This window comes from Mustela nivalis, assembly GCF_964662115.1.
Source record: "Mustela nivalis genome assembly, chromosome: 17".
Taxonomy (NCBI): Eukaryota; Metazoa; Chordata; class Mammalia; order Carnivora; family Mustelidae; genus Mustela; species Mustela nivalis.
In genome coordinates this window covers 11083321-11109263 of record NC_139036.1, presented here as the reverse complement: position 1 = coordinate 11109263, position 25943 = coordinate 11083321, and the positions used below count along the sequence as shown (strand labels likewise).

Genomic DNA, 25943 nt, shown 5'->3' with positions numbered 1-25943 from the left:
GTAACTCTTACAGGACATAAAATCCAGAAAATTCGCTGTCTTTTTAAGACGATCCCTTAAGATGATCAATTCATCTTTCCTTTCCGCTTTCCTTCTTCCCTTCCTCTCATCTTCCCTCCCTCCCTCCCTTTCTTACTGAGATAGAACATGCAAGCATACCATTCTGTGAAATTTCACAACATGAAGGTACCCGTGCAGTTAGCATCCCGGTCTTGAAACACAGTATTGCCCGCACCCCCAGAATCCCCTGCCTGCTCCCAGTCCATTCCTAACTCCCAGTTAAGGGTAACAATTATCCCATTCCGTTTTTTAAATTATTATTATTATCCCATTCAGTTTTATTCAGGAATAGATAACAAAGAAAATAACTGACTATACAGCTTGTAGAATGCTTTGTTGATCATTTTCTGTTTTTGTTCTTAGTTATTCTTTTGATGAGCCCCTCAGAATTCAGCTGAATGGTAATTGAGAAAACGAATATATTAACTAACACCTCTTGGGGGTGTTTGTGTGATTAGGCTCCATTTTCCGCATACCCTGCCTCAAAGCGTAGCTTTCCCCCCAACATCTGCTAACTCCTCATTCACTAAGATACATCATACAGCTCCCAAAAATATACCTCAGTGAGCGGTAATGAACCACCTTTATAATAACGATGGTAACAAACCATCCCTGAGATTTGTACAGTGCTTACATCCTCTTACATGAGGTATCAGAAAAGTGTGCATGTTTTCAGTTGTTTGAACAGCTGCGTTGAGTTGGGAATTGTTGATACTCTTGTCGCTCCAATGGAATTAGGATTTCAAATAACATTCAGGGAACTAGAATTGAGCTGTTCCACTTTATCCTAAGAAGGGTGGAGTCTTTACTTGATAGCCTTGGGATGAGTACAGTGCTGCAGATCACTGATCACCGCTGGTTGTCTTCCATCTCTTCCAGTGTCAGAACAACTCAGTCTTAAACGTGGTGCCTGTGGGTTACAGGAAAGAGAAGCATTTCCTCACCTGGATGTTGGACTTGATAACCCACCTAGATTTGGAATTTCCATAATTCCATTTTTTTTTTTAAATAGGGCACTTTCTTGTTTAGTGTTCGGTGCGGTCTTGCTGCTGAAGTACCAGGGTCTGATGTATAGCAGGCTTCATGTTTCCAGAAAGGCCCGCAAGCTGCCGTCTGTCCAGAAGCATCCGGGTTCTCTGAGCTCTCTGTTGTGAGTCGTTTAGACTAATTTTTTTCAATAGACTTTATAGTTTCTACCTGTTGCTCATTTATACTTAAAAGTCCAAAACTGCTCCTGTGGGGCACCTGGGTGGCTCAGTCGGTTAAGCATCTGCCTTCGGCTCAGGTCATGATCTCTAGGTCCTGGGATTGAGCCCCACATCGTGCGCCCTGCTCAATGGGGAGTCTGCTTTTCCCTCTCCTCCCTCTGTGCTCTCTTACTCTCAGTCTCTCAAATAAATAAATAAAATCTTTAAAATCAGACCTTCTCCTAAGTGACAGTGAAATACCGGGCACTTTCTTGGTTTTGTGAGACGGTGGCCTCGTTACCCACGTTGGGTTTCTCTAGCCTCTCAGAGTGCTTCTGGAGATCGTACAGATGAAGGAAAATGACATTCTGTATCATAAAGAAAAATATAATACAAGAGATAAGCGTGTAAAATGTTCTCACATTTTAGGAAATGAAAGATTTCTCAAACCTTAAAAGCTTTAGATGTGAAGTAAATTTGTGACAGATGGTAGGCAGAGGAGGAGGGAGAAAGAAAAAAGGAGGAAGGAAGGAAGGACAGCTAACATGACGTGCTTTGCTGTCAGGCAGACCTGTGATTTGCCCCTGACTCTGGCCCCAGCGATATTTCTTTCTGCTTTGGCTTCCTCATCTGTGAAGTGGATACAGTGCTACTTACCAGGTATTGTCATTCTGAGCATTAAACGAGGAGATGCCCAGCACCAGACACGTTGTGAGCCCTCATATCTCAGGGACTTACATCTTGGTCATTCATTGGATGTTTGGCTTTCTACTTAAAATGTGGCCTTTCTGACAAAAACACCACTTCTTAGGGCCTCAGTTTCTTTTGACGACGAAATGGGATGTATGTCGACAATGCCTCTTGGAGGGAACGCTTCCGGGTGTGGCACATGCCCGTCCCATTTTCACAGATGCCCCAGTACTGAGCGTGAGCAATAACCATCAGCGAGCGGTCCCTGGAAAGAACTTTCCTTCCACCAGGTCACAGGCACCGTGAGAGATGGGCTTGGAGACGGGGTCTCAGATGACCTCTGCGTGCCAAAGTAAGGAAAGTGTCTACGAGCACTCGGAGGCCTGGTTTTCCAAAGGCTGGCCCACCCTGGCTCCTTGCCCCCACTCCCCAGCGCCAGATGAGCATCTGGTTCTAGTGCCTGAGACTTCGAGTGAACTGGACAGGATGTGCCCCCCTCCCCCACCCCATGTCTTTCCTCTTCTTTTTTAACATGCAGACCTCTTCAGAAAATAGAAAATTACAGTGTTTCCCATTTCCAAAGCAGCATCCAGACCCCATCAGATAGCTCCAGAGTCTCCAGAGAGACTGTCTGAAGCCAAGAATGCAAATGATCAGCTTACCAGGAGGCCGGGCTGGTGCACGTTCAGCCCGAAAACGGAGACGGGGCATTCTCAGACTTTTATGTAACACGGATGCTTAGCAGCTCTTAAAATCCGGTTGTGCTTGAGTCATGAAAACCGGAACGAAGAGGCATTATTATGGTTGTGTGTTGCCCTCGGCCAGATAGCTTCCCCCAGGTAAATGTAAGCGCAAACAGGCTGGAGAATCTGACTTCCCTGAATGGCGGTGCTTTGTGGGAGAACGTTCTGGGGTCCACCTGGGTCATTCTGGACTCTGGCTAGAAGCCAGGAGAGGTTTGATAGAAAGGGCCACAGGGTGGGGACTTGGCCTGCCGGAGTGTCCGTCATCCAGGTAAAACCCGGTGTGTGTGATGCGCAGATGCCACCGCTTCTGGCCTCCGTGTCTTTCCTGTAAAATGAGCCATTTGAACCTACCTCATCGCTAGTGGCCAAGCTAGCTCAGACTAACACAGGGAAAATCTAGATAAAATGCTCAAATGAGATGGCGGGCCATTTGCTTCCAAACCCCTCAGGAACGCGCATGGGAAAACTGTACCATATTTTATTACACATTTCCACCTCCCTGTGTTCTTCAAAGCTTTTTACACACACATAAGGAGTCTCCCTCCCCCTATTCCAATTTACCTTCACGTCATGTTCCTCTTCACCCCTCCTCCTCTAGTCAAGTGCCATCGCTTCTGGGGGTGACATCCTACATCACTCCCCAGATAGTTAGGTTGAGCTGCTGCCGATGGGCGTGTGGTTTGGGCAGTGGGAGTGGGAAGTCACATCGACACCGTCAGAAAGAGCCACGTCTTCACTGTCCACTCACCTCTGCCCACTTTGTTGTCTCCATGGGCTTCCTGCCTCTAAAGATTCTGTTTTCCTCATCACTCTGTTCCAAGCATCTGCTGGGGTATCCACCGAATCCAGAGGAGCACTCCGTCTTCCCTTGGGAGGCCTCATAACCCTTGGGTATTTGACATACTAGCAAGGATACTGTTGAGTATGGGGAGGTTTCTTTCTCCCTGAGAAGCCCTTCAAGTTGTGGGAGAAGAGGGTATTAGCAGGAATAAGCTATGAGACCAGACATCTAGGTGTTTAAGATCTTGTTTTGTCTTGGTCTACCTGTTGTTCATTGGGGTCATACGTCGTGACGATCATGGTGAGGATTCCTCCTTGACCAGATAAATCTGGGCAGTGCTGGGACATGGAAAGCTGATCGAGTGGGTGGATTTGAGAATAAGATGTCTCCAAGCTTTTAATATACCACTGGGCAGGCAGAAATTCCCAGGGTTTGGAGCCCTGAAGGCTTTGCTTCACACAATTCTGTGAGTGGATTTGGGCGACACCAGGCCATTGCTGGTACCAGAATTAAATGGACTTCCTGAAGTCTTGCGTGGTTTCTTATCCGGCCTTCCTGCAAACCTAGAGGTGGATACCCCCTTATTCATAGTCTCCTTCATCCTCTCTGCCGTTGCACAGTTTGGAGATTAATGCTGCTTTTCCTCCCCCCCACAGAACATCGATATCACCAATTTCAGCAGCAGCTGGAGCGATGGTTTGGCCTTCTGTGCTCTCCTCCATACCTACCTGCCTGCCCACATTCCGTATCAGGAGCTGAACAGTCAGGAGAAAGTAAGTCACCTGCCCAGTCACCCCTGGTTATCCTCTAGAACATGTGAGGGGAATTCCTATAATACCATACTTCCCAGTGGGGTGGTGTTCATAGACTCCACATGGAAACTAGGATATTGATACCAGTCAGAGAGAACTCTTGAGCGAATGATGAGGCCATAGGATCCTACCCTCAGTAAATACCTTTCAGTATCCCTCATGGCCTGGAAAAATGGGTTGAAGACCAGCTTACTGTGACTGCTGAGAAGTTCCTATCACTCGTTTTTTGAGAGAAAGCCCTCATGAAATTTCACCTTCGTGGTTTTAAGACCTTGGCCAGCATTTTTGAAGTCTTTTCCAAAGAACCGGAAGCGCCACCAAAAGGATCTAGCTGCTCAGATGAGCTTAGGAAACTGTATATTATGTCACATTCTCAGAGATTCATGACGCTCATTAGCACGGTAATGACTTCAAGAAGTCCCGCTGAAAGAAACCTGTGTGACTTTGTTTAACCCTACATTTATCAGATCCATAGACTTTTTTAATACAATTACCTATAACAAGAGTCAACAAGTTTTTAAGGGCCAAATGGTGGACTTCGTGGGTCCAAGGTCTTCGTCACAGCTACTCATCTACCATGGTAGCACCCAAGTGACCCCAGAGAAAACAAATGGGCATGCTGTGTTCCAATAAAACTTTATTTACAAAAACAGGCTGTGAGCCAGGTTTGGTCCACCGGTTGATAATTTGCCAAACCATGACCTAGAACATCCTACAAAATCCTATGCCAGAGAGTGTACTTTGGGAAATGCTGCAGGCCCTGCTCATTCTCTCCACAAATATTTCTTGCCAAACATCATACACAGTAACAAAGACAAAAGTGAACCATGTAGAGACACAGGTCCACAAGTGAGTAAACCTATAACAGGTAATGTTATAAATAAATAAATAAATTGCAGAAGAGCTATAAGAGAAACTTCATGCTGTGGGAGTGAACAGGTTTCCTGATTTTAATTTTTTTTTAAATTTATTTATTTGTCAGAGACAAAGGGAGAGAGTGAGCGAGCACAGGTAGACAGAAAGGCAGGTAGAGGCAGAGGGGGAAGCAGGCTCCCTGCCGAGCAAGGAGCGTGATGCAGGACTCGATCCCAGGACCCTGGGATCATGACCTGAGCTGAAGGCAGCTGCTTAACCAACTGAGCCACCCAGGCGTCCCAGGTTTCCTGATTTAGATCACGAAGGCTGAGAAGGCCTCTCTGAGAGGCAATGCTCTTCAGAACAAATAAAGAGCTAGTAATAGAAAGAGCTTAGGGGAACCTTCCAGAGGAAGGGAGCAGCCTGACAAGGAAAACAGTTGGGGTTGGGGACTTGGAAGAAGGCCCATTGGCCGGAGTGCAGTGAGTGTGGAAGAGAGGCCTGTGATGGTTCTGGGGACCAGCCAGGGCCAGACCCTGCAAGGCTTCCACAGGAAGAAATCTTCCTCTTGCTCTAACCTCAGTGGGAAGTCACTAAAGGGTTCTAAATGGTAGAGACACACAATTTGTGTTTTTGGAAGATCTCTTTGGCTGTTAAGTGAAGAAAGAGCTGGAAAGAGAATAAATGAGTGAGGCCTGATGTCAGCGTGAGGGCTCAGCATCCCTGATGCCAGCCATTAGCTGCATCCTGGATAGAAAGATTCAGAATAGGTCTTAGATGTAGAATCAGCTGGACTTAGGAACTAGTTAGTTGTGAGGGAGGACAGGAGGAAAGAGAGGTGTGTCTAGCCCTAGGTGTGTCTAGTGTGTGTGTGTAAGAAAATTGAGTGCCACAGTTTAGATCTAAAGGCAGTTTGCTGGCAGAAATACCTCTTCTTCAAAGGAGATCAGACTTTTTCTATTTTTGCCTTCAACTGATGGGGTGAGGCCCACCCACACTATGGCCCATGATGTGCTTCACCCAAAATCTGCCAATTTAAGTATTAATCTCATCTTAAAAATACCTTTATGGAGGGGCACCTGGGTGTCTCAGTGGGTTAAAGCCTCTGCCTTCGGATCGGGTCATGATCCCAAGGACCTGGGATCGAGCCCCGCATTGGGCTTTCTGCTCAGCAGGGAGTCTACTTCCCTCTCTCTCTCTCTCTCTCTCTCCCTGCTGGCTTCTCTGCCTACTTGTGGTCTCTGTCTGTCAAATAAATAAATAAAATCTTTAAAAAAAAAAATACCTTGGGGCGCCTGGGTGGCTCAGTGGGTTGAGCCGCTGCCTTCGGCTCGGGTCATGGTCTCAGGGTCCTGGGATCGAGTCCCACATCGGGCTCTCTGCTCGGCGGGGAGCCTGCTTCCTCCTCTCTCTCTCTGCCTGCCTCTCTGCCTACTTGTGATCTCTCTCTGTCAAATAAATAAATAAAATCTTAAAAAAAAAAAAAAACCTTCATGGAAACATCTAGAATAGTGTTTGGCCAACATCTGGTACCATGACCAAGCCACGCCAACACATAGAATTAACCATCCAAGAGCGTATAAAAATCTCAAGACCTAAAATTCTTGTGTGGTGCTTTGTTGGTAGTCCACGAAGCAGACCGCACCAGAGCATTAAACATTTGGAAAACAAAACAAAACAACGGTTGTTTTTAATCATGTTAAGTGGGAGATGTTCTGAAGAATGCAGTGTGCAAGGTCAGGCAGGCCATTGGATGATAAATGCGGAGTTCAGACCAGAGATCAGAGTTGGAGGCAAATTCAGGAGTCATCAGGGCATAGGTAATTGCTGCCTAAGGGAAGCAAAATGATGGAAAAGTGCTCTGTTTGCGCTCCCCAATATGGTAGCTACTAGTTCGTTGGACTGTTAACGAATGTGGCTTTCAATGACTGGAAAGTTGAATGTGTAATCTTAATTACTTTTGATTTAAGTAACCACATGTCAGGTGTATCTACTGTATCCAACAGAGCGGGCAGAGGCAATCTGCCTGGAGATCACCTCCGTCCCAGGTCCTGAGAGAAACCCTAAGGAAAACCTTGTCTATATCCACTCTGCCTCCAGCATTTCCTTTCTGACACTTCTGTAAACAGATGGGGATTTTTTCCCCACACCAGGTGGTTCTGTAACACCAGCTGGGTGTCCTCAAGTGTGACTCAGTTCAAGTGTGACACTGTCCACCTTCACGTCCCACAGGTTAAGGGCTCAGTCCCATGAGACGGCACTCTCCACTTCAGATCCGGTGACCATGTAGTTGTCACCTTGCTCTGACCGACCAGCTGTAAACCGGAGATTCCGTGATCCCTTCCTTAGGTTTGATTGATTTGCTGGAGTGGCTCACAGAACTCAGAACAGTCTCCTTGCTAGGTCACCGGTTTATTACAAAGGATGTTGAAGGACACTCATGGTCGGCTGGATGAGGGCACCCCAGGGGGAGGTCCAAAATGGTCCCAAGCACAAGAGCTTCTGTCCCCTTGGACCTTGGGGTACAACACTTTCTGAACCCCATCCTTTTGAGCTTAATGGAGGCTTCCTTACACAGGTACAATTGGTTAAACCATTGGCTCTTGGTGATGGAACTCAATGTCAGGTCTATCTCCCCTCCCCAAGGTTGGGGTCAGGGGATATATAAGTTCCAACCCTCTCATCCTATAGCTGGTTCCCCTAGCAGCCAGCCGCCATCCTTAGCTTATCTGGGTTGGGTTTTGTGGAGGTTTTTTTTTTTAAGATTTTTTGTTTATTTCACAGAGAGAGAGAGAGATCACAAGTAGGCAGAAAGGCAGAGAGAAAGGGGGAAGCAGGCGCTCTGCTGAGCAGAGAGCCCAATGCGGGGCTCGATCCCAGGACCCTGGGATTATGACAAAGGCAGAGGCTTTAACCAACTGAGCCACCCAGGCACCCCTATCTGGGGTTTTTCAAAAAATCACGTCTTGAACAGAAACTCAGGTATGATTGAAAGAGGTTTGTATGAATAACCGAAGACATCTATTTCAGCTTTGTTGTTCTGAAGCCATTTCTGGAACGGAGGACGAAAACCAAAGATTGTAACAAAAGTTGCCTCTGTGGCTCTTATATGGGAAATGGTAAGGGTTTTAGGAGCCCTGTGCTGGGAACCGTGGACAAAGACCAATGTATATTTCTTGTGATAAATCACAGTATCACAGGGGCATAGAGAGAAGGCTGAGGAACCTTGACTCTTGCTTGTTGTCAAGAGAGAGAGCCACCCAGCCGAGGCAACCGGAGTGGAGAAGCCAGAGAGGAGGAGACAAGCCGGGGCTGTGGGGGCGTCCACGCAGCCTGTGCTTCGAGCCCCTCAAAAGCAGAGCCCACTTCCAGCAGTGACCTCCGTCCGTGTCCCTTCTCTTCGCTCTGCAGCCTCTGCCTTTTCCATATGATGGTATAAAGATAATTGAGGCGGGGCGCCTGGGTGGCTCAGTGGGTTAAAGCCTCTGCCTTTGGCTCAGGTCATGATCCCAGAGCCCTGGGATCGAGCCCCACATCGGGCTCTCTGCTCTACAGGGAGCCTGCTTCCCTCTCTCTCTCTCTCTCTGCCTGCCTCTCTGCCTACTTGTGATCTCTGTCAGGTAAATAAATAAAATCTTAAAAAAAAAAAAAAACTGAGGCAAGAGAGGGTGTAAAACAATTTGGATACTCAGAGGACCTCACTAAAACTACCGCACACACTCTCTATGATGGGAATCTTCCTGAAGGTGTGCAGTGTTTGTCCGCTCTCGTGCAAAACATACCTGGGCTCTTCGTCCTCAAATCACTCTGGATCTGCTGGAAAATAATGAACCTGAAAGTGTTGGCTTTTCCCGCTTTGAATCACGAGCACTGCCTCCTTGTGAAAGTGCGTTGTCTCGCCATGGGTGTCTGTGATCCCCAACCGCACAGCCAGCTGCCCACTTGGAGATGTGCAAAAGCCAGACACTGCCGTCAACTCACTTCCTGTTGTCCTGGTGGTACAGGGCCCCGTGGCCCCTACCCACAGGGTTGTACGTCTTCCCCCTGACAGAGGATGCTGTGATCAGGGACCACCCCTGTCCGATTGTGGAAGACTGTGGGTCTGTGAGATTAATGGCACAGCCCAGGAAGTTCAGAAAGCAGGAGCTGTTCCGTTTCCCCCGGTGGAAGTAATGAAAGCGAGTCAGTTGGACGTCAGTGTCAAGTAGGGGGTTTCTGATAAAACTAACAAGGATGTCTTCGAAGACATGAAAGAGATGGGAGCTACAGATGGGAGGTTTGGGCATTTTTTTTCTCAACAGAAAGCAGATTTATCTGTCAGCCCATGAAACTTCCACGTTTCTAGTCAGATTCAAGTCTTAGAATGGAGTGTTTTCGTGTCAGTGTCTGAAAAGAAGTTTTTTTTTTTTTTTTTAAAGATTTGATATATTTATTTGACAGAGAGAGACACAGCGAGAGAGAAAACACAAGCAGGGGGAGTGGGAGAGGGAGAAGCAGGCTTCCTGCTGAGCATCGGGAACCCGATGCGGGGCTCGGGGCTCAATCCCAGCACCTTGGGACCATGGCCCAAGCCGAAGGCAGACCTTTAACGACTGAGCACCACCCCCCAGGCACCCCTGAAACAAAGTTTTAACATGAGAGGAGAAATCTGGACTTGGGATGCTTTCTGCTGTCACTTTTAGGTGAGGTGGTGTCCTGCTAGTGGGGCCAGTGGCAGAGAGCTCTATTGGGGGCTTCCGCTCTCCTGCCGCAGGAAGGGCTCAGGCCCGCAGGTTTCGTCCTGGGCACACTCCCTCCTGCTGCCCATAAGTGGCAGCTTTCTCCCCCCGCCCCCGGCCTTCTTGCAGAGGCCTGAGACTGTTGCAATGGAAGAATTAGTTAACAGTGCTTGCTCATAATAGTCTATGCAGGTAAATGTGTAAGTGAATGCACACTTAAACACTATGGCTGGAATTGAAAATCGGTGCAGCATTCTATTTATTTTCTTAAGTAGGCTCCATGTATGGTGTGGGGCTCGAACTCACGACCCTGAGATTGAGAGCTGCGTGCTCCAAGAACTAAGCCCGCCAGGTGCCCTGGCGGACGCCTGGGTAACTCAGTGGCTTAAGCCTCTGCGTTTGGTTCAGGTCATGATCTCAGGGTCCTGGGATCAAGCCCCGAATCAGGCTCTCTGCTCAGCAGGGAGCCTGTTTCACTCCCCCCACCCCACCCTCTGCCTACCTCTCTGCCTATTTGTGATCTCTGTCTGTCAAATATTTTAAAAAATATATTTAAAAGAAAGAAAACAAGGGACCCCTGGGTGGCTCAGTGGGTTAAAGCCTCTGCTTTCAGCTTGGGTCATGATCCCCGGATCCTGGGATTGAGCCCCATATCGGGCTCTTTGCTCAGTGGAGAGCCCGCTTTCCCCTCTCTCTGCCTTCCTCTCTGCCTACTTGTGAACTCTGTCTGTCAAATAAATAAATAAAATCTTACAAAAGAAAAAAGGAAAGAAAGAAAACAAGTTGGCATGGCCTATCAAACGCCATGACTTCTGGAATAGTGGTAGCCACAAAACTGGCTTACAAACCCCCTTTCTCCTCAACACTAACACAAAAGAGACAGCTGCCACAAGTTTGGGCTCGGTAAAGGACAGCTCAGTAAAGGACGGCCTCAGTTAAGTGCTGCTAAGAGCTCCTGTCTCCGCAGAAGAGAGAGCAGTGTTATGGAAACACGCACAGGTTTCCAGTTCATGCCCATAAACTTCCCTTAATTTGGAGGAAGAGGGCTGGTGTCTTGGGTGAGATGACCACAGATCAGCAGCTTTCCCAGGCGTAGACCACAGCCTGCGAGAAAACGTGCACTGCCTTGTCTTTTCTGTTTCTCTGTGACGTGGTACCTAGAGCAGAGAGTTTGCATCTGTATGAAGGCAGAGCCCTCCACCTTCAGGAAGCAGATGTGTACCCAAGGACAGAGGGTGAAGGCCATGGGGAAATGGCCGAAGAGATAAAATTATGTATCAAATCCAAATGCGTAAAATCACAGAATTCTACTGGGGAACATAAAACATGATTACTTAGAGGAACATGACTGTCTTGATTAAACTTAATATACCAATCTAATTAAATTTTAATCTCAAATGAATTATGGAGGGGAGGAGGCATAATTAAGTGATTCTTAAGTTCATCCAGGTGAGGAAACATCAGAACAGCCAGAAAGTGTCTCAGGAAGGAGCTACGAATCAGAGCTAACTGTGGAACGTGCCTTTAGAATTCTAGGGGGAAATGGTATACAGCACCGTGATGAAACAAGTCTTGATCCACAACAGAATGTGTATGTCATAAGTTGTGACAGAGTAAAAAATAGCTCACAAATATTTATCTTTGATAGTCAGGAATCGTTAATTTCATTTTAATTATAACCTGCCAATCATTTTCTTCCTTAGACTGAAACACTTGTTTGCATATTTGACTTAAAAATCTAAGTGTTTTGGGGCACCTGGGTGGCTCAGTGGGTTAAAGCCTCTGCCTTTGGCCCAGGTCATGATCCCAAGGTCCTGGGATCGAGCCCCGAATCGGGCTCTCTTCTCAGCGGGGAGCCTGCTTCCTCCTCTCTCTCTGCCTGTCTCTCTGCCTCCTTGTGATCTCTGTCTGTTCAAATAAATAAATAAAGGGGCGCCTGGGCTGCTCAGTGGGTTAAGATGCTGCCTTCGGCTCAGATCGTGATCTCAGGGTCCTGGGATCGAGTCCCGCATCGGGCTCTCTGCTCTGCAGGGAGCCTGCTTCCTCCTCTCTCTCTCTCTCTGTCTGCCTGCCTCTCTGCCTGCTTGTGATCTCTCTCTGTCAAATAAATAAATAAAATTTTTTAAAAAATTAAAAAAATAAATAAATAAAATCTTTTTTAAAAAGAATCTAAGTGTTTTATAATAGTAGATCATCTATGTGGGAGTGTCATGTAGTGTTCTTTCCTGGCAAAAGCTTTATGTTTTTATATTTATTTTTATTTTCTCAAAAGCTGTGTATTGTTAGTTGATAATTCCAGTCTTTGTCCTCTTAATCTAGAAAAAGAATCTCCTGTTGGCATTTGAAGCAGCCGAAAGTGTAGGCATCAAACCCAGCCTGGTAAGTATCCTATTTTATATCCTTGTGAAACTTTGTTCTACCTGTAGGAGAAAGAACTTTATGCCATCTACTAAACAGTTTCTTACAGAACATTAAAATCCCTTTGCTAAAGATCTGTTACTCGTGATCCCTAATATAAAAATATTCATGGGACATCTGGGTGGCTCAGTCCGTTCAGCAGCTGACTCTTGATCTCAGCTTGGGTCTCTGTCTCATGGCTGTGAATTCAAGCCCTTGGTTGCACTGGGTGTGGAGCCTACTTAAAAAAAAAAAAAAATTTTTTTTTTAATTCAGTTAGTCTAACCACACATGATTTAGGGTTTTTTTCGAAGATTTCATTGTGGATAAATTTCATTTCTAGAAGCACAGTGGGATGAATTATTAAAGCCCTGTTGTTCAAGCCACCTAGAAATCTGGATAAAATGTAATTATAAAAATATCAACCCATAGCTGCGGTCTGAAGAAAGAATGGGAAGTGGCCAGATGTCAGAAATTCAAAGAGAAGTGGAAACCAGGGCCATGAAGCATAAACTAAGACTTTGGCAAGCCTCAGAAGTAGGTCTGGGAGTGCTGGTAGAGGGCTCATAACAAAATGGGTTCCTACCTAATGGGTATAGCTTTTATTTAATGTCCACACAGGAACAAGAGACGAGGCACTGAGTTCCCATAAACAAAACAATAGTACTGAGACCCTTACATAAACCCAAGGTCACAAAATTAGTTCTTCTTAGTGAAAGGGGAATTAAAAAACCTCTACCTGCCAGTCAAGGGAAATGATAAGGAAGCTTGGTTTCCACCTTCGTTTTGTGTGTGTGTGTCCAGAAAAAGGAAAATCTGCAAGAAAAGAAAACTGGGCCACATGAGGTTTGGAGTTCAAATTTATTTCTGTGCTCTAAGAAGCCCCTAACTTATACTAGCTGAGGCACAAAGCTTCTGGGCTAGTGGTACAATGGCCACTGAAAATACATTCACAATCCAAAATTACAAAACACTCAAGAAAATGATCTAGTTGTGCTAGTCAGCAGCTAGACCAGACAAGAAGATCATCTACCAGAATGTGGGATAATAAAATAATAAGAAAGAGACTGTAAAAGACTATGTTTAAACATACTAAGGAGGTAAAAGAGGGAATAAAAATCATAGGACTGTGATAATGTTAAGGAAAAAAAAAGATTTGTAAAAAGAATCAAATGAAACATCTAGAAATGAAAATTAGAAATTAAAAAAGCCCCAGTTGGATTGAAAACCTGATTAGATACAGCAGAAGAGAGAACTACTGAGCTGGAAAATAGAGCTAAGGAGATTATCCAGAACATGAAACAGACATTTAAAAAGTAGAAAATAGGAGCACCTGGGTGGCTCAGTGGGTTAAGCCTCTGCCTTTGGCTCAGGTCATGATCTCAGGGTCCTGGAATCGAGCCCCACATTGGGCTCTGTGCTCAGTAGAGAGCCTGCTTCCCTCTCTTTCTCTCTCTGCCTGCCTCTCTGCCTAGATGTGATCTCTGTGTGTCAAATAAATAAATAAAATCTTTAAAAAAAATTTTTTTAAGTGGAAAATAGGGGCACCTGGGTGACCTAATCATCAAGCGTCCACCTTTGACTCGGGTCATGATCCCGGGGTGCCAGCATCGAGCCCCACATCAAGCTCTCTGCTCAGCAGGAGGCCTGCTTCTCCCTCTCTCACTCCCTCTGCTTCTGTTCCCTCTCTCTCACTGTGTCTCTTTCTGTCAAATAAATAAAATATTTTTTAAATGAAACATATAATAGAGGAATTGTATTAGTATGTATTCAAATTCAAGAAATGGGGGCAAGGGGTGGGGGTTGTCTGGTTGGCTCAGTCTATTAAGCGTTCAGCTCTTGATTTTGCTCAGGTCATGATCTCAGGGTCATGAAATCCCTTCTGCCCTTATCCCTGCACACACACTCATGCACATGTGTGTTCTCTCTCTCTCTCTCTCAAAAAATAAATAAAATCTTTTTTAAAAAGACAAATTCAAGAAATGGAAAATCCAACTAACAGTTGCTTAAACCATAAAGCTGTTCATTTTATTTTTTAATGAGAAGTCCAGTAGTTGTTTCAGGATTGGTTCATTGCTCAATAGTGTAATCAAGGACCCCAGAGTATGTCTTGTTAACATTCCACCATCTTTAATCTGTTGACTCTTTGTCCCCATGTCCTCTGTGGTTGAACATGGCTGCCAAGCTCCAGACTTCACTCCCATCTGCAGGGCAGGAAGGAGAGGGAATGGATAGAACAAGTTCCTCATAGCTTTCCCCTTTGATAAGGAAATCAGAAGCCTTCCCAGAGTCCCTCGGGTAATTGGCAGTACTCTGTTACATGGCCACCCCAGCTGCAAGGGAATTTGAGAAAGTAAGCAATTTATATTCTCCTTTCATTTTAGTGGGAAGCCTACAAGGGATAGAGAGGTTGGCCATGACTATTAGATTAACCAATAGTGTCTGTTGCAAAGCTTAAGAGCATGGAAGATAAAATCAAGACAATTTCTAAGCCCCGTGGCCAGTGGGAATTCCAGAAGAGGGAAGAAAGAATGGAAGAGAGAGTATTTGAAGAAATGGTGCCTGAAATTTTTCCAGAAAGATTAAAGACCATAGATTCTTAATGAACCTCAAACATCATAACAGAACTGGAAAGAAAGAAAGTGAAGACAGAAAATCTATAAATAATTTCTACTAACCAGTAATAAAAAGACAACTTAGTAGAAATTTATCAAAGGCTAGAATACACAAACCATGAGTGGTTCATAAACATTTCAGATGTACAGTCTCATCAGTGATGGGGAAAATCCAAGCAAAGTCAGATTGAGACTCGGGTCTGTCATCCTCAGTGGATGTAGGGCATCTGAGGAATGAAAAAGCAAAAGTACAGCCATTCTAGAAACATCAGTACTATGAACAGCAGTAAACCAGTATGTTTTAAGCCAGAATGTTTAAATCAGTATGTTTAAACCAGTATGTTTAAACCAGAACAGTTTTCTAAAGAAATGCAAGTATATTTTTTCTTCAAATACTAAATGTAAATATTTCTCCAAAACTCACTCAAAATGAAAAAGAACCATACCCATTAATTAAATTGAATTCAGGGGTGCCTGGCTGGCTCAGTGGGTTGGGCCTCTGCCTTCAGCTCAGGTCATGATCCCCAGGTCCTGGGATCGAGCCCTGCATCAGGCTCTCTGCTCCAGTTGGGAGCCTGCTTCCCCACTCCCCCGCCTGCCTCTCTGCCTACTTGTGATCTCTGTGAAATAAATAAATAAAATCTTTTAAAATCAATTAATTAATTAATTAAAAATGTAATCATGTAGATGAAAAAATCCCAGTAAGGCTAAGATCTGTGAAACTTTTTTAAGAACCAGATGTCCCTATCATGTAAATAAGAGGTTAGAGGTGACATATATGTCTGGCCAAGATGGAGCAAAAGGGACCCCTTTTTACCTTCCCTTCCGAAATGCTGAACAGCTAACAAGTAACAACAGCTGATTATTTATTTATTTATTTATTTATTTATTTTAAGATTTTATTTATTTTTTGACAGACAGAGATCACAAGCAGGCAGAGAGGCAGGCAGAGAGAGAGAGAGAGAGAGAGAGGGAAGCAGGCCTCCTGCGGAGCAGAGAGCCTGATGCGGGGCTCGATCCCAGGACCCTGAGATCATGACCCGAGCCGAAGGCAGCAGCCCAAACCACTGAGCCACCCAGGAGCCCCTATTTATTTATTTTAAAGATTTTATTTATTTATTTGCTAGAGAGAGAGCACGCCCAAACAGGGAGAAAGCGGCAGGCAGAGGCGGAGGGAGAAGCAGGCTCCCCTGCTGAGCAGGGAGCCAGATGCAGGGCTTGATCCCAGGACCTTGGGATCATGGGATCATGACCCAAGCCCCAAAGGCAGATGCTTAACCTACTGAGCCACCCAGGCATCCGAGCAACAGATAATTAACGTAAGGAATCCAAGAAGAAAACGAGAATTTGTTAGATGATAGTACACACAGAATATGGTTTTCTTTGTAGTGCTACAGCTGACATTTGCTTCTTTTTTAAGTTGACATCTTTTCCCTACTTTGTATCTGACATAAGGCAGGAGTTAGTGCAGGCTAGGAATGAGATCATCTTGTTGAACTAATTGTTGGAACCGGCAGTTTCATTTTTACAGATGTCTGTGAGGAGATACTGACAAGCATAATAATTAATCTCAGAAGCATTTAGGGTTGTTTGTGAGCATTTTAACCAGTTTGTGCCATCAACAAAACAGAAGCTTCCCGCATTATGAAATTTGCTTTGCAGTATCTTGACGTGGATTGAAAAACAGTTCTTAATTACACATGATGCTTCCAAAATATACACAGTCAGGATTGGCAGCAGTCATAACCCCAGGTCTTTGGTCAAGATCTATTGTAAGATCAGTGAGGTGGGGCGGGGGTGGGGGGAGGGGAATCACTCACAGGTGTAGATCCAAATAAATACAGGTTTCTGGGGATAGCATATTAGCAAAGATGAGATTTTTTTTTTTTAAATGAAAGCTCGACCACGTTCTCCCAATTTTAGAACACATTCCTTCTCAGCCACAGTGTGACAGCGAAGTTTAGCCGACCATATCACAAGGGTGAGCAACTCCTCACTGAAGAGGTGAGAGGACAGGTGGCCATTGCTGGAAGGACAGCCAGCATGCGTGCGTGTCCCCTAAGGGTTGATGTGTCTGTATCCTGGAGAAGGGAAGGCCCTCATGCTGAGTCCGTAGACTGGGAGGGTGTTGCCTGTTGAGTAAGCCAATCGGACAGCCAGTACACACAGAGATCAGGACAGGGAGGTCTTTACCACTCAGGATTTTAGGAGGATATCAGAATGATTCCTTAGGCATAACTCAGCCTGCCCTGCAGTACAGATTTTATGAAGGGTACTTAGAGTTGATTTAATAGTATAAAAAATATTTGTTCATGTTTACATGCCCCAGGCATGTTCTTTTGTTGTAAGATTTTATTTGTTGATTGATTTAGAGAGAGAACACGTGAGCAGGGGGAGGGGAATTCCAAGAGAGAGGGAGAGAGAGAGAGAAGCAGGCTCCCCACTGAGTGCAGGGCCCAATGCAGGGCTCGGTCTCAGAATGCCTGAGCTGAAATTAGGAGTCGGACACCTCACCAACTGAGCCACCCAGGCACCCTCGGGCATTTTCCATGTGTTGACTCACTGCACCTGACAGATGCTCCTAAAGGGGGGGAAACTAAGGCAGGTGCGGTTCCATAAAAGGTCACACATTAGTGACTAGCAAAGGCAAGAGTTGATCAAGCAGGCAGGCCCTCTCCAGAGCTCCATTTTACCTCCTCCATGATCCTGTATCCAGGACAGCCATGCCCTCCTTTTGGGCTCTTCAGGCACGATAGCACTGTATAGCCCGTGCGGTGTTATACTCTGAAATATCTGATTGTAGGATTTATCTCCATCCCCCAAGACCATGAGCTCCCAAGGGCAAGAAGCCTTATCTTTTTTTTTTTCAATGATTCTTACTGTGATAAAATAGATATAATATGATCCAAGTGTCTGCCACTTGGTTAATACCACACTGTCCTGATTCATACAACTTGATAGATCGTGAAATCAAGTCTCAACTTTATTCTTTTTAGAATTTCTTTGGTTGTACCTTTGCTTTATAAATTTTAGAATTAGTTTGTCAATACCTACCTCCTTCCCCTTCCCCGGAAAAAAGCCCAGCTTGCTGGGATTTTGATTGGGATTGTTTTGTATCTATAGACCAGATTGGGAAGAATTGACATTTTGTCAATATTCTGTCTTCCAATCCATGAACATACAATAATCTCCATTTATTTAGAGCTTCTTGATTTCTTCCATCAGTGCTTTATGGTTTTCTGCATATAGTGTTTTACAAACAAGTTTTCTTATTTATATATATCATTGATATAGATGCATATATGTCCTTTTTAAAAATTTAATGCCATTTATATGGTTTGGCTTGGTTTCACATTTTAATTGTCCATTAATGGTATTATAATAGGAAAGTATTGACTGAGATCTTGCTAAACTTGCATATTAGTTCCAGTGGGTTTTTTGGTAAATTCTGGAGTGTTTTACATAGACAGTCATGTCATCTGCAAACAAAAACAAGTTTAGTCCTGCTCTTCCAATCTGTATGCCTTTTGTTTCTTTTTTTTTTTTTCTTAAGATTTTATTTATTTGAGAGAGAGAGCATGAGAGGGGAGGTCAGAGGGAGAAGCAAACCCCCTCTGAGCAGAGAGCCCAATGCGGGACTCAATCGAGGGACTCCAGGATCATGCCCTGAGCTGAAGGCAATCATTCAACCAACTGAGCCACCCAGGCGCCTGCTTTTGTTTCTTTTTCCTGCCTTATTGCATTAGCTAGAACTTTTTTTTTTTTAGATTTTATTTATTTATTTACTTGATACAGAGAGATCACAGTAGACAGAGAAGCAGGCAGAGAGAGAGAGAGAGGGAAGCAGGCTCCCTGCTGAGCAGAGAGCCTGATGCGGGACTCAATCCCAGGACCCTGAGATCATGACCTGAGCAGAAGGCAGCAGCTTAACCCACTGAGCCACCCAGGTGCCCTTAGCTAGAACTTCTGGTACAGTGTTGAGTAGGAAAGGTGAGAGAAGACATCCTTGCCTTGTTCTTTTCTTCTGATCTTAGTGGGAAAGTGCTCAGCCTGTCTCCATTAAGTATGAGGTCAACTTTTGGGTTTTGTGTGTATCTTTTATTAGGTAAAAGAAATACCCCTCTACTTTTCTAGGTTTTGAGTAGTTTTTATCATAAACAGTGGTTGAATTTTGTAAACAGCCATACCTCATTTATATTTCACTATCTTGAGTTTCACGGATACAAAGGATTTTTTTTTCTTTTTTAACAAACGGGGTTTTTTTGGTTGTTTTTTTTTTTTTTTTTTACAAAGTTTGTGGCAATCCTGCATCAACCAAGTCTGTCACCTCCATTTTGCCAACAGTATGTGCTCCTTTCTGTCTCCATATCACATTTTAGTAATTCTTGAAGTTATTGTTTAAAATTATATTTACCATTATTATGTTTGTAATGGTAATCAGTCATCAGTGATTACACCTTGCTAAAAGCTTAGATGATGGTTAGCATTTTTTTAGCAATAAAATATTTTTTTTTTATTTCTTTCCAGCGTAATAGTATTCATTGTTTTTGCACCACATCCAGTGCTCCATACAATCCGTCCCCTCTCTAATACCCACCACCTGGTACCCCGATCTCCCATCCCCCGCCCCTTCAAAATCCTCAGATTGTTTTTCAGAGTCCATAGTCTCTCATATCTTTTAATTAGAGAATGTGCAGTTGACCCTTGAACAGCACAGAAATTGGGAGCATCAACACCCCCATGCTGTCGAAAATCTCTGTATAACTGTTGGCTCCCCAGAAACTTTGCTAATATCCTCCTGTTGAGCAGAAGCTATACTGATAATATAAACAATCAAGTAACAGATATTTTATATGTTTTGTATTTTACATACTATATTCTTAAAGTGAGGTAGAGGAAAAATGTGTTTTAGAGAAAATCCACTGACAGTACCATAGTGTAGTTATCAAAAAATCCACACGTAAGTACATCCACAGGGCTCAAACTTGCATTGTGTGAGAGACCGATGTACATTGTTGCATTTTTTTAGATGCTGTTGCACACATATTAAGCTACAGTATAATGTAAACATAACTTCTATGCACTGGAAACTCAAAAATTCATTTGACTTGTTTATGCTGTGTTTGCTGTATTGTGGTGGTCTGGAACCAAACCCACAAATACCTTCATGGTACATGTGTAAATGCTTTTTCTGCATCTGTTGATACAATCATATGATTTTTCTTATTAGGTCTGATCATATGAATAACATTGATGGATATTAAACCTGTCTTGCATTCCTGATGTGAGCCCCACTTGATCATGATTCAGTTTGCTAGTATTTACTGTGTCTGTGTGGGTAGCTTTCTTATGTCCCATTTCTATCTGGTTTGGTATTAGGGCAATGCTGGCTTCACAGAATGAGTGAGGAAATGTGCCTCTCTTCTGTTTCCTGGAAAAGAATGCGTAGAACTGGTATTATTTCTTCCTTGAGCATTTGGCAGAATTTGCCAATGAAACCATCGGGGCCTGGTGCTTTTTATCTTGAAAGGTTTTCAGCTCCTGATTCAAATAAATGTCATGCATCCTCAAATTTTGGGTCAGGCAGCAGCCTCTCCCTTCTCTTGAAATGTGCTACAGTGTATCTTCAAACATGTTTGAATGTGATGTTGATAATGTACCAAAATAGTTTTAATGTTCTTATTGTCGGGTTCGGGCATATGAGGAGATAGTCTGAGCAGAGCTGTGAATATTGACCAGAATCCTGTGTCCTCTCTGAGATGGAAGACACATCCTTGTCAGTAGCAGGCTGGTCATGTTTTAGCACAACCAAGAAGCAAAACTTATAAAATATATTTAGGGGTCATGGAAACAAAATAAGTGGCCAGTGACAGGTCTCATTTCTGTCACCACCCAAGAACAGATGTGTTAAATAAGTTCAGGCTTGCTTTCCCACCACATCCCTGCTCCTGGATTTGCATCAGAGTACTTTCCTACTGTTCTCTCATGACCACAAAAGAATCCAAATTCAACTGCAAAATGAATTATTTCATACGCAGAGTGGCAGACATTTCAGGAACATTTGACTGTCTGCTTGCTAATCACCTGTGAAACTAAGGGAGAAAGAACAAAGAACAATGACAACAAACGGGTCTAACACTTAATTCTTAGAAGACAGCACTTGCAGGTTCAGTTGGTTCAAGGCTCTTGTGCTGGTCCCATTCGTGGGCATTCATCTCAAGCCATGAGTTCAGCAACACCCCACAAAGATGCGTAACACAAATTCTGTAACGTGAGGAAGTGAACACAGATGACACGTCACGTTGGATGTCCTGTTGGTTGTGGGATAGCTGTCCCTGGACTGTGCCCCTCGACTACTAGGACCACCAGCAATGCAGCACAGCAGCCTGTGCAATTGTGTGTGGAAAACGTTAGGCAGAAAAACACAGAGGGACACTGGAGGTGGGGGGAGGCTCCGCTGGTTGAGCGTCCAACTGTTGATTTCAGCTCAGGTCATGATCTCAGGATGCTGAGATCCAGCCCTGCATTGGGCTCCATGGTGGGCATGAAACCTGCTTGAGATTCTCCCTCTCCCTTTACTCCTCCCACCACCACCACCCCCAAAAAAATAATGAAATAAAAGCACATAGCATACAATAGTTCGTCCACGTGATGGAAGCAGGAAAACATAGGTGTACATTCCAGTATAACTTAGAAAAGCGGCCCTCGTTCTACGATAATGGAGTTATGGATGACTTACTCTTTACAGAACTTTTCTTAATGCTGCCGTGTTATTAAGATAAAAGGGGCAGGAAGTCATGTCTAATGTTTTTTAAATGGGACAGTATCTCAGGGTCCTGGGTGGCTCAGTCAGTTAAGCGTCTGCCTTCAGATTAGGTCATGATCCCAGAGTCCTGGGATCGAGTACCACATTGGACTCCCCACTCAGCAGGGAGCCTGCTTCTCCCTCTCCCACTGACCCTCCCTACCATGCTCTTTCTCATTATCGTTTTCTCTCTCAAATAAAATCTTTTAAAAAAATGTTTTTTAAGGGACAGTATCTCCTGATTAAATAGGAATAAAACTCTTTTTCTTTTAACTAATCCCATTTAACAAGATTGTCTACACTTTCTGTCTGAGCAGGTGGAGGAGGGTTTCTTGTTTTGTTTTTGTTTTTGTTTTAATTTTTTATTTGACAGACAGAGATCACAAGTAGGCAGAGAGGCAGGCAGAGAGAGAGAGGAGGAAGCAGGCTCCCTGCCAAGCAGAGATCCCGATGTGGGGCTCGATCCCAGGACCCTGAGATCATGACCTGAGCCAAAGGCAGAGGCTTTAACCCACTGAGCCATCCAGGCACCCCTGGAGGAGGGTTTCTGGGCAGCCCCCACCCCAACCTGGATCGGAGCACCTTACCTTTGTGGGAAGGGGGTGGGGGTCTGTGGTGTCCCCAGCATGACCTCGTCTTTTCTCGTGCAGGAGCTCAGTGAGATGCTGTACACAGACCGGCCTGACTGGCAGAGCGTGATGCAGTATGTGGCCCAGATCTACAAGTACTTCGAGACATAGAGCCAGAGGGCCAGAGAACAGCCGGCCCCCGGCCTGCAGCTGGTCCTCCAAGCACCTGGTCACTTTCCACCAGCTCGGCTACATCCACCGCCTGCCGCACTCCATCCGGGGGCCCAGTGCACAAACCAGAAACTGAACTGGATCCCACCACGCCCCCGCTTTAAGTCCAGATGCATTTGGAATGTGGGCCAGGGAAGCTCTGCTCCTCAGCCTTGGCCTTCCTCCTCCCAGCCCGGGCTCCGTCCACCAGAACCGGGTGGGCCATCTCCGGTCACATGGAGCGACTTCACCGGTGAGCGGCTGAGGTCTACCACCAACAGCACTTACAAAGTAGTCATCTTTTTTCTGAAAACCCAGGCTCCTGCCTTTAGAAAAACTCTGCCCTCGCCACCACCCACCCCGTCAAGTAAGAAAACACCCAACAAAATGCAAAAAGACCAACCTTCGCTCTTGCGCCCCCTGGCAATACAGGAGCCCTGCCTTTCTTGGGGAATGTGCTTGTGTGCTCGACAACAGTTGTGACACCTAGAACTTGATCACGCTTCTTAAATATTGCTGTCACCTATGGGAATCTGTGGATGGAGGAGCGGAGGTGTGAGAATCCCAGGCAGCCCCTGGGTGGCTGGCTGCGGTGTTCCCTCGGGGTGGCTCGCAGACAAGTATGCGTCTCTGTGCTTGCACGAGCTCACACTCAGAACACCCTCCCCACCCCCCCACCCCAGCTGAAAGGGAAATGTCAGCCACTGTCACCCCCTCCCTTTGTGTGTCGTCGTAGTCGCCCCCCCCCCAACTTAATCCCTATTCCCGTTCTCACACACACTTTGGTCCCCGGTGCCCACCCAGGTCCTCGTGTGTTTGCACGTGCAGCCCCAAGAGCTGTGTATGTCTGGGAATACCGGGCAGACGGCAAAGGTAAACGCTATTTCAGCTCCGCGCCTGGTTTTACTGCCTCATCGGGCCCTTCGGGAGGCAGGACCGAAGCAATCCCTGCGGGGTGGGCAGAGATGGCTCCAGGTCTGCGCGCCTGCTGTCGCCCTTAGAGGCAGCAGAGCTAACTGCGGGCGGGCGGGGGCGAGGGGAGCGCCCTGGGCAGGTGTTCTTGTTGGGCACTCGATGCGCATGACCTAGCGGGTGAGGATGCGGGTCCCCTGCGGCAGTCAGGTGACTCACCCCCGCCCACCACCTGCTGATGCGGGGGCCCCTCTCCCACAAAGGGCGTCGCTGACGGCAGGCGTGGAAGAGGCGTGGCTCAGCCCCTCCCTCCGGACCACCTCCAGCTCTGCGCAGGGTCCGGCGCTCCTCGGGGAGGGTTACTGACCCGCTTCTCGGTGGCCGGTGGTCAGAACCTCTCCGGGGAGCCGGTTCACAACGCACCCCCCGCCCTTGGCTGCCCCAGGAGAGGAGAGACCATCTTTGATCTCGCTCCCTAGCGCCGGGTGGTGAGCACAAGTTGCTGTTGAGCAGTTTGGGAAAGGTGACACCACCACCACCACCATCACCCCGCCCCCGGCAGTGGCTCCTTTGTTTCCACATGGGAGTCGGAAGAACAAATGTAGTTTACTCTTTCCTGATGCGCACACCCAAGTGGAAGGTGCTGCTTGTGTTGCTTCAGGCATCTGGCTTTTGTTGACCTCACTATGTGTCTTCATCACCCCCCAGCTTCTGCCCTGCTCTCCAGGGGGAGGTACCATCCAGAGGAGTGGTTGTGTTTGCTCTGGGATTATGGCAGGGCTGATGTGGGAGAGGAGAGGCCCTGGAAGTGCTTGGGGTACCTGGAGGGGGGTGTTCAGAGCTCTTGGCGCTCTGGCTTTGTGATTGCTGTGAACAAGTCAGATGATCCCGCTCTGGGCCAAGCACTGGCTACCCAGCGGTGGTGGTCCCCTTTCCCCTCGCCCTGTGCTGGAGCCTGCTCCCTTTAGGGGAAAAAGAACGAAAGAAATGTATAAAATAAAGGCTGTGTGCGATTTATTTTTATAACTCAAAGAATCTCCTTGACTACCATTTTCTTTGCGGGGGGGGGGGGGGCATGCTTCTGGAAGGGGAAGCATGTGTCCTGCTCACAGAAACAGGTGGTGTCGGGGTCCGATCTGGCCCTGCAGTCCTGGGAAAGGGACAGAAGATGGCTGGGCTGGGGGACCAGGCCTTCCGGCATTTGGGGGATCTGGGGGTGCTGGGCCACTGGATGGGGTTTTTAGATCTGTTTTTAGCTGGAGCACTGGGAGCACAAGGTGAATGTGGAAATTGGCTCAACAGAAAACAGGGTCCTGTCAGCCCATTGTGCCGTTTCCGGTTTTCTGTCCTGAGGCCTGTCGTAGCCACTTTTGTTCTTGTCTTCCTTCAGCCAGGAGTCACTCAAAGTGATGTGGTGGTTCTGCAATTCCCTTTTAAATATATATATATATATATATATATATATATATATATATATATATATACTGTTCTTCTAGAAAAGACAGATGCAAAACGCAAGACCCAGAAGCGTGGAGTTCTTTTAAAGACCTAGAGAGACATCCATGGTTCTCGTGTCACTGTGAGATCTTCCAAGGACGGGAGCTCTGCTCCCTTGGGCTCGCATTCTGAGGAACCTGGCAAATGCCCACTTCTCTCGTCCTATTCCCTTCTCACTTCAGAAATGAGGTTAGTCGCTGGTTTTTGTTCTTCATTCAGCTGTTGTCTGTAGCTTTTGTTGAGACCATCAGAAGCATCCCAAAGCGATTAGCATCTGGCGGTGACAGATAGCTGCGGGGTTCTCCTCCCTCAGAGGACCCCAGCTTCTCTGAAGCTCCCCCTTCCACTTCCCCATTGCGGGGGAAGGCAGGCGTCTCACTGGCCTGCGGAGAGAGAGGACCCGGGCCCTTCTTGGCACACCCATTTGCCAGATCCTGCAGGAGCTCCTCCAACTCCCAAGCTCGCCTGCCATTTTGAGATAGCCCCCGAGGACATGCAGTAAGGGACATAGAGCCTAGCTGCCTTTTTAAAAAATATTTTTAATAACCCCTTTGCCCAAGCTCCCTGGGGGTTTCACTTTTCTTGACCCAGGTTAGACTTTGGCTAAGTCTGGAACATCCTCTGTAGCTCCCTAATTTTAACTATGTTGGTGAATGTTGCCTTGTTTCTGCAAAGAACACGCCCAGCATCGTCAGGACATGACATGCCAACACGGATGTATTTAACTATTAACATGGACACCTATGATGTATGACTGTGCCATATTTCTAATAAATATATTTTGTTTCGGTCTGATTGTGAATTTTTCCCAGTGACATTGACTATTCCTCTTTTGTCAAAATGCCTAAGCCTCCATTCCAATTAGCACCTTCTTTTCTGATTCCTTGTTGGGCCGTGGTCCCCACTGAGCTGCTCTTGCCGGCGTTACTAGAAGTTTCTGCAAAGTACTGGGGTCCCAATGGCTTTTCTGCCTCCTCACATCTGCAGCCCTTCTTGCTGGGACTGTGGTCACTTGGGAAAGTGACCGTTCAGGGCCGACACAGGGCGCTGCAGAGTGTGCAGGTGAGCCCGGACTGGGCCTGGAAATTG

The 25943-nt window shown here is 46.0% G+C and overlaps 1 protein-coding gene and 1 long non-coding RNA gene across 9 annotated transcripts in view; one reads left to right on the top strand and one right to left on the bottom strand.

The window, feature by feature from the left end:
• The window catches only part of SPECC1 (sperm antigen with calponin homology and coiled-coil domains 1), a 280480-nt gene extending 254836 nt beyond the window's left edge, over positions 1-25644 (top strand). For 4 of the 8 annotated variants that reach the window (XM_082705725.1, XM_082705730.1, XM_082705728.1 and 1 more), the window contains 2 exons: positions 4121-4237; positions 12169-12339. In XM_082705725.1, the coding sequence (XP_082561851.1) occupies positions 4121-4237; positions 12169-12324 (273 nt within the window). In that variant the 3' untranslated portion in view covers positions 12325-12339. Of the gene's footprint in view, positions 1-4120; positions 4238-12168; positions 12340-22316; positions 24390-24853 lie in introns of those variants that run through there. The other 4 variants (XM_082705732.1, XM_082705731.1, XM_082705733.1 and 1 more) reach the window with 2 other exon arrangements.
• LOC309851052 lies at positions 649-22936 on the bottom strand. Its single transcript, XR_014304601.1, has 3 exons — positions 22849-22936; positions 1484-1615; positions 649-970 (listed from the first exon to the last, which is right to left on the bottom strand). It is a non-coding gene; the product is annotated as an uncharacterized lncRNA (long non-coding RNA).
• Positions 25645-25943: the final 299 nt, after the last annotated feature.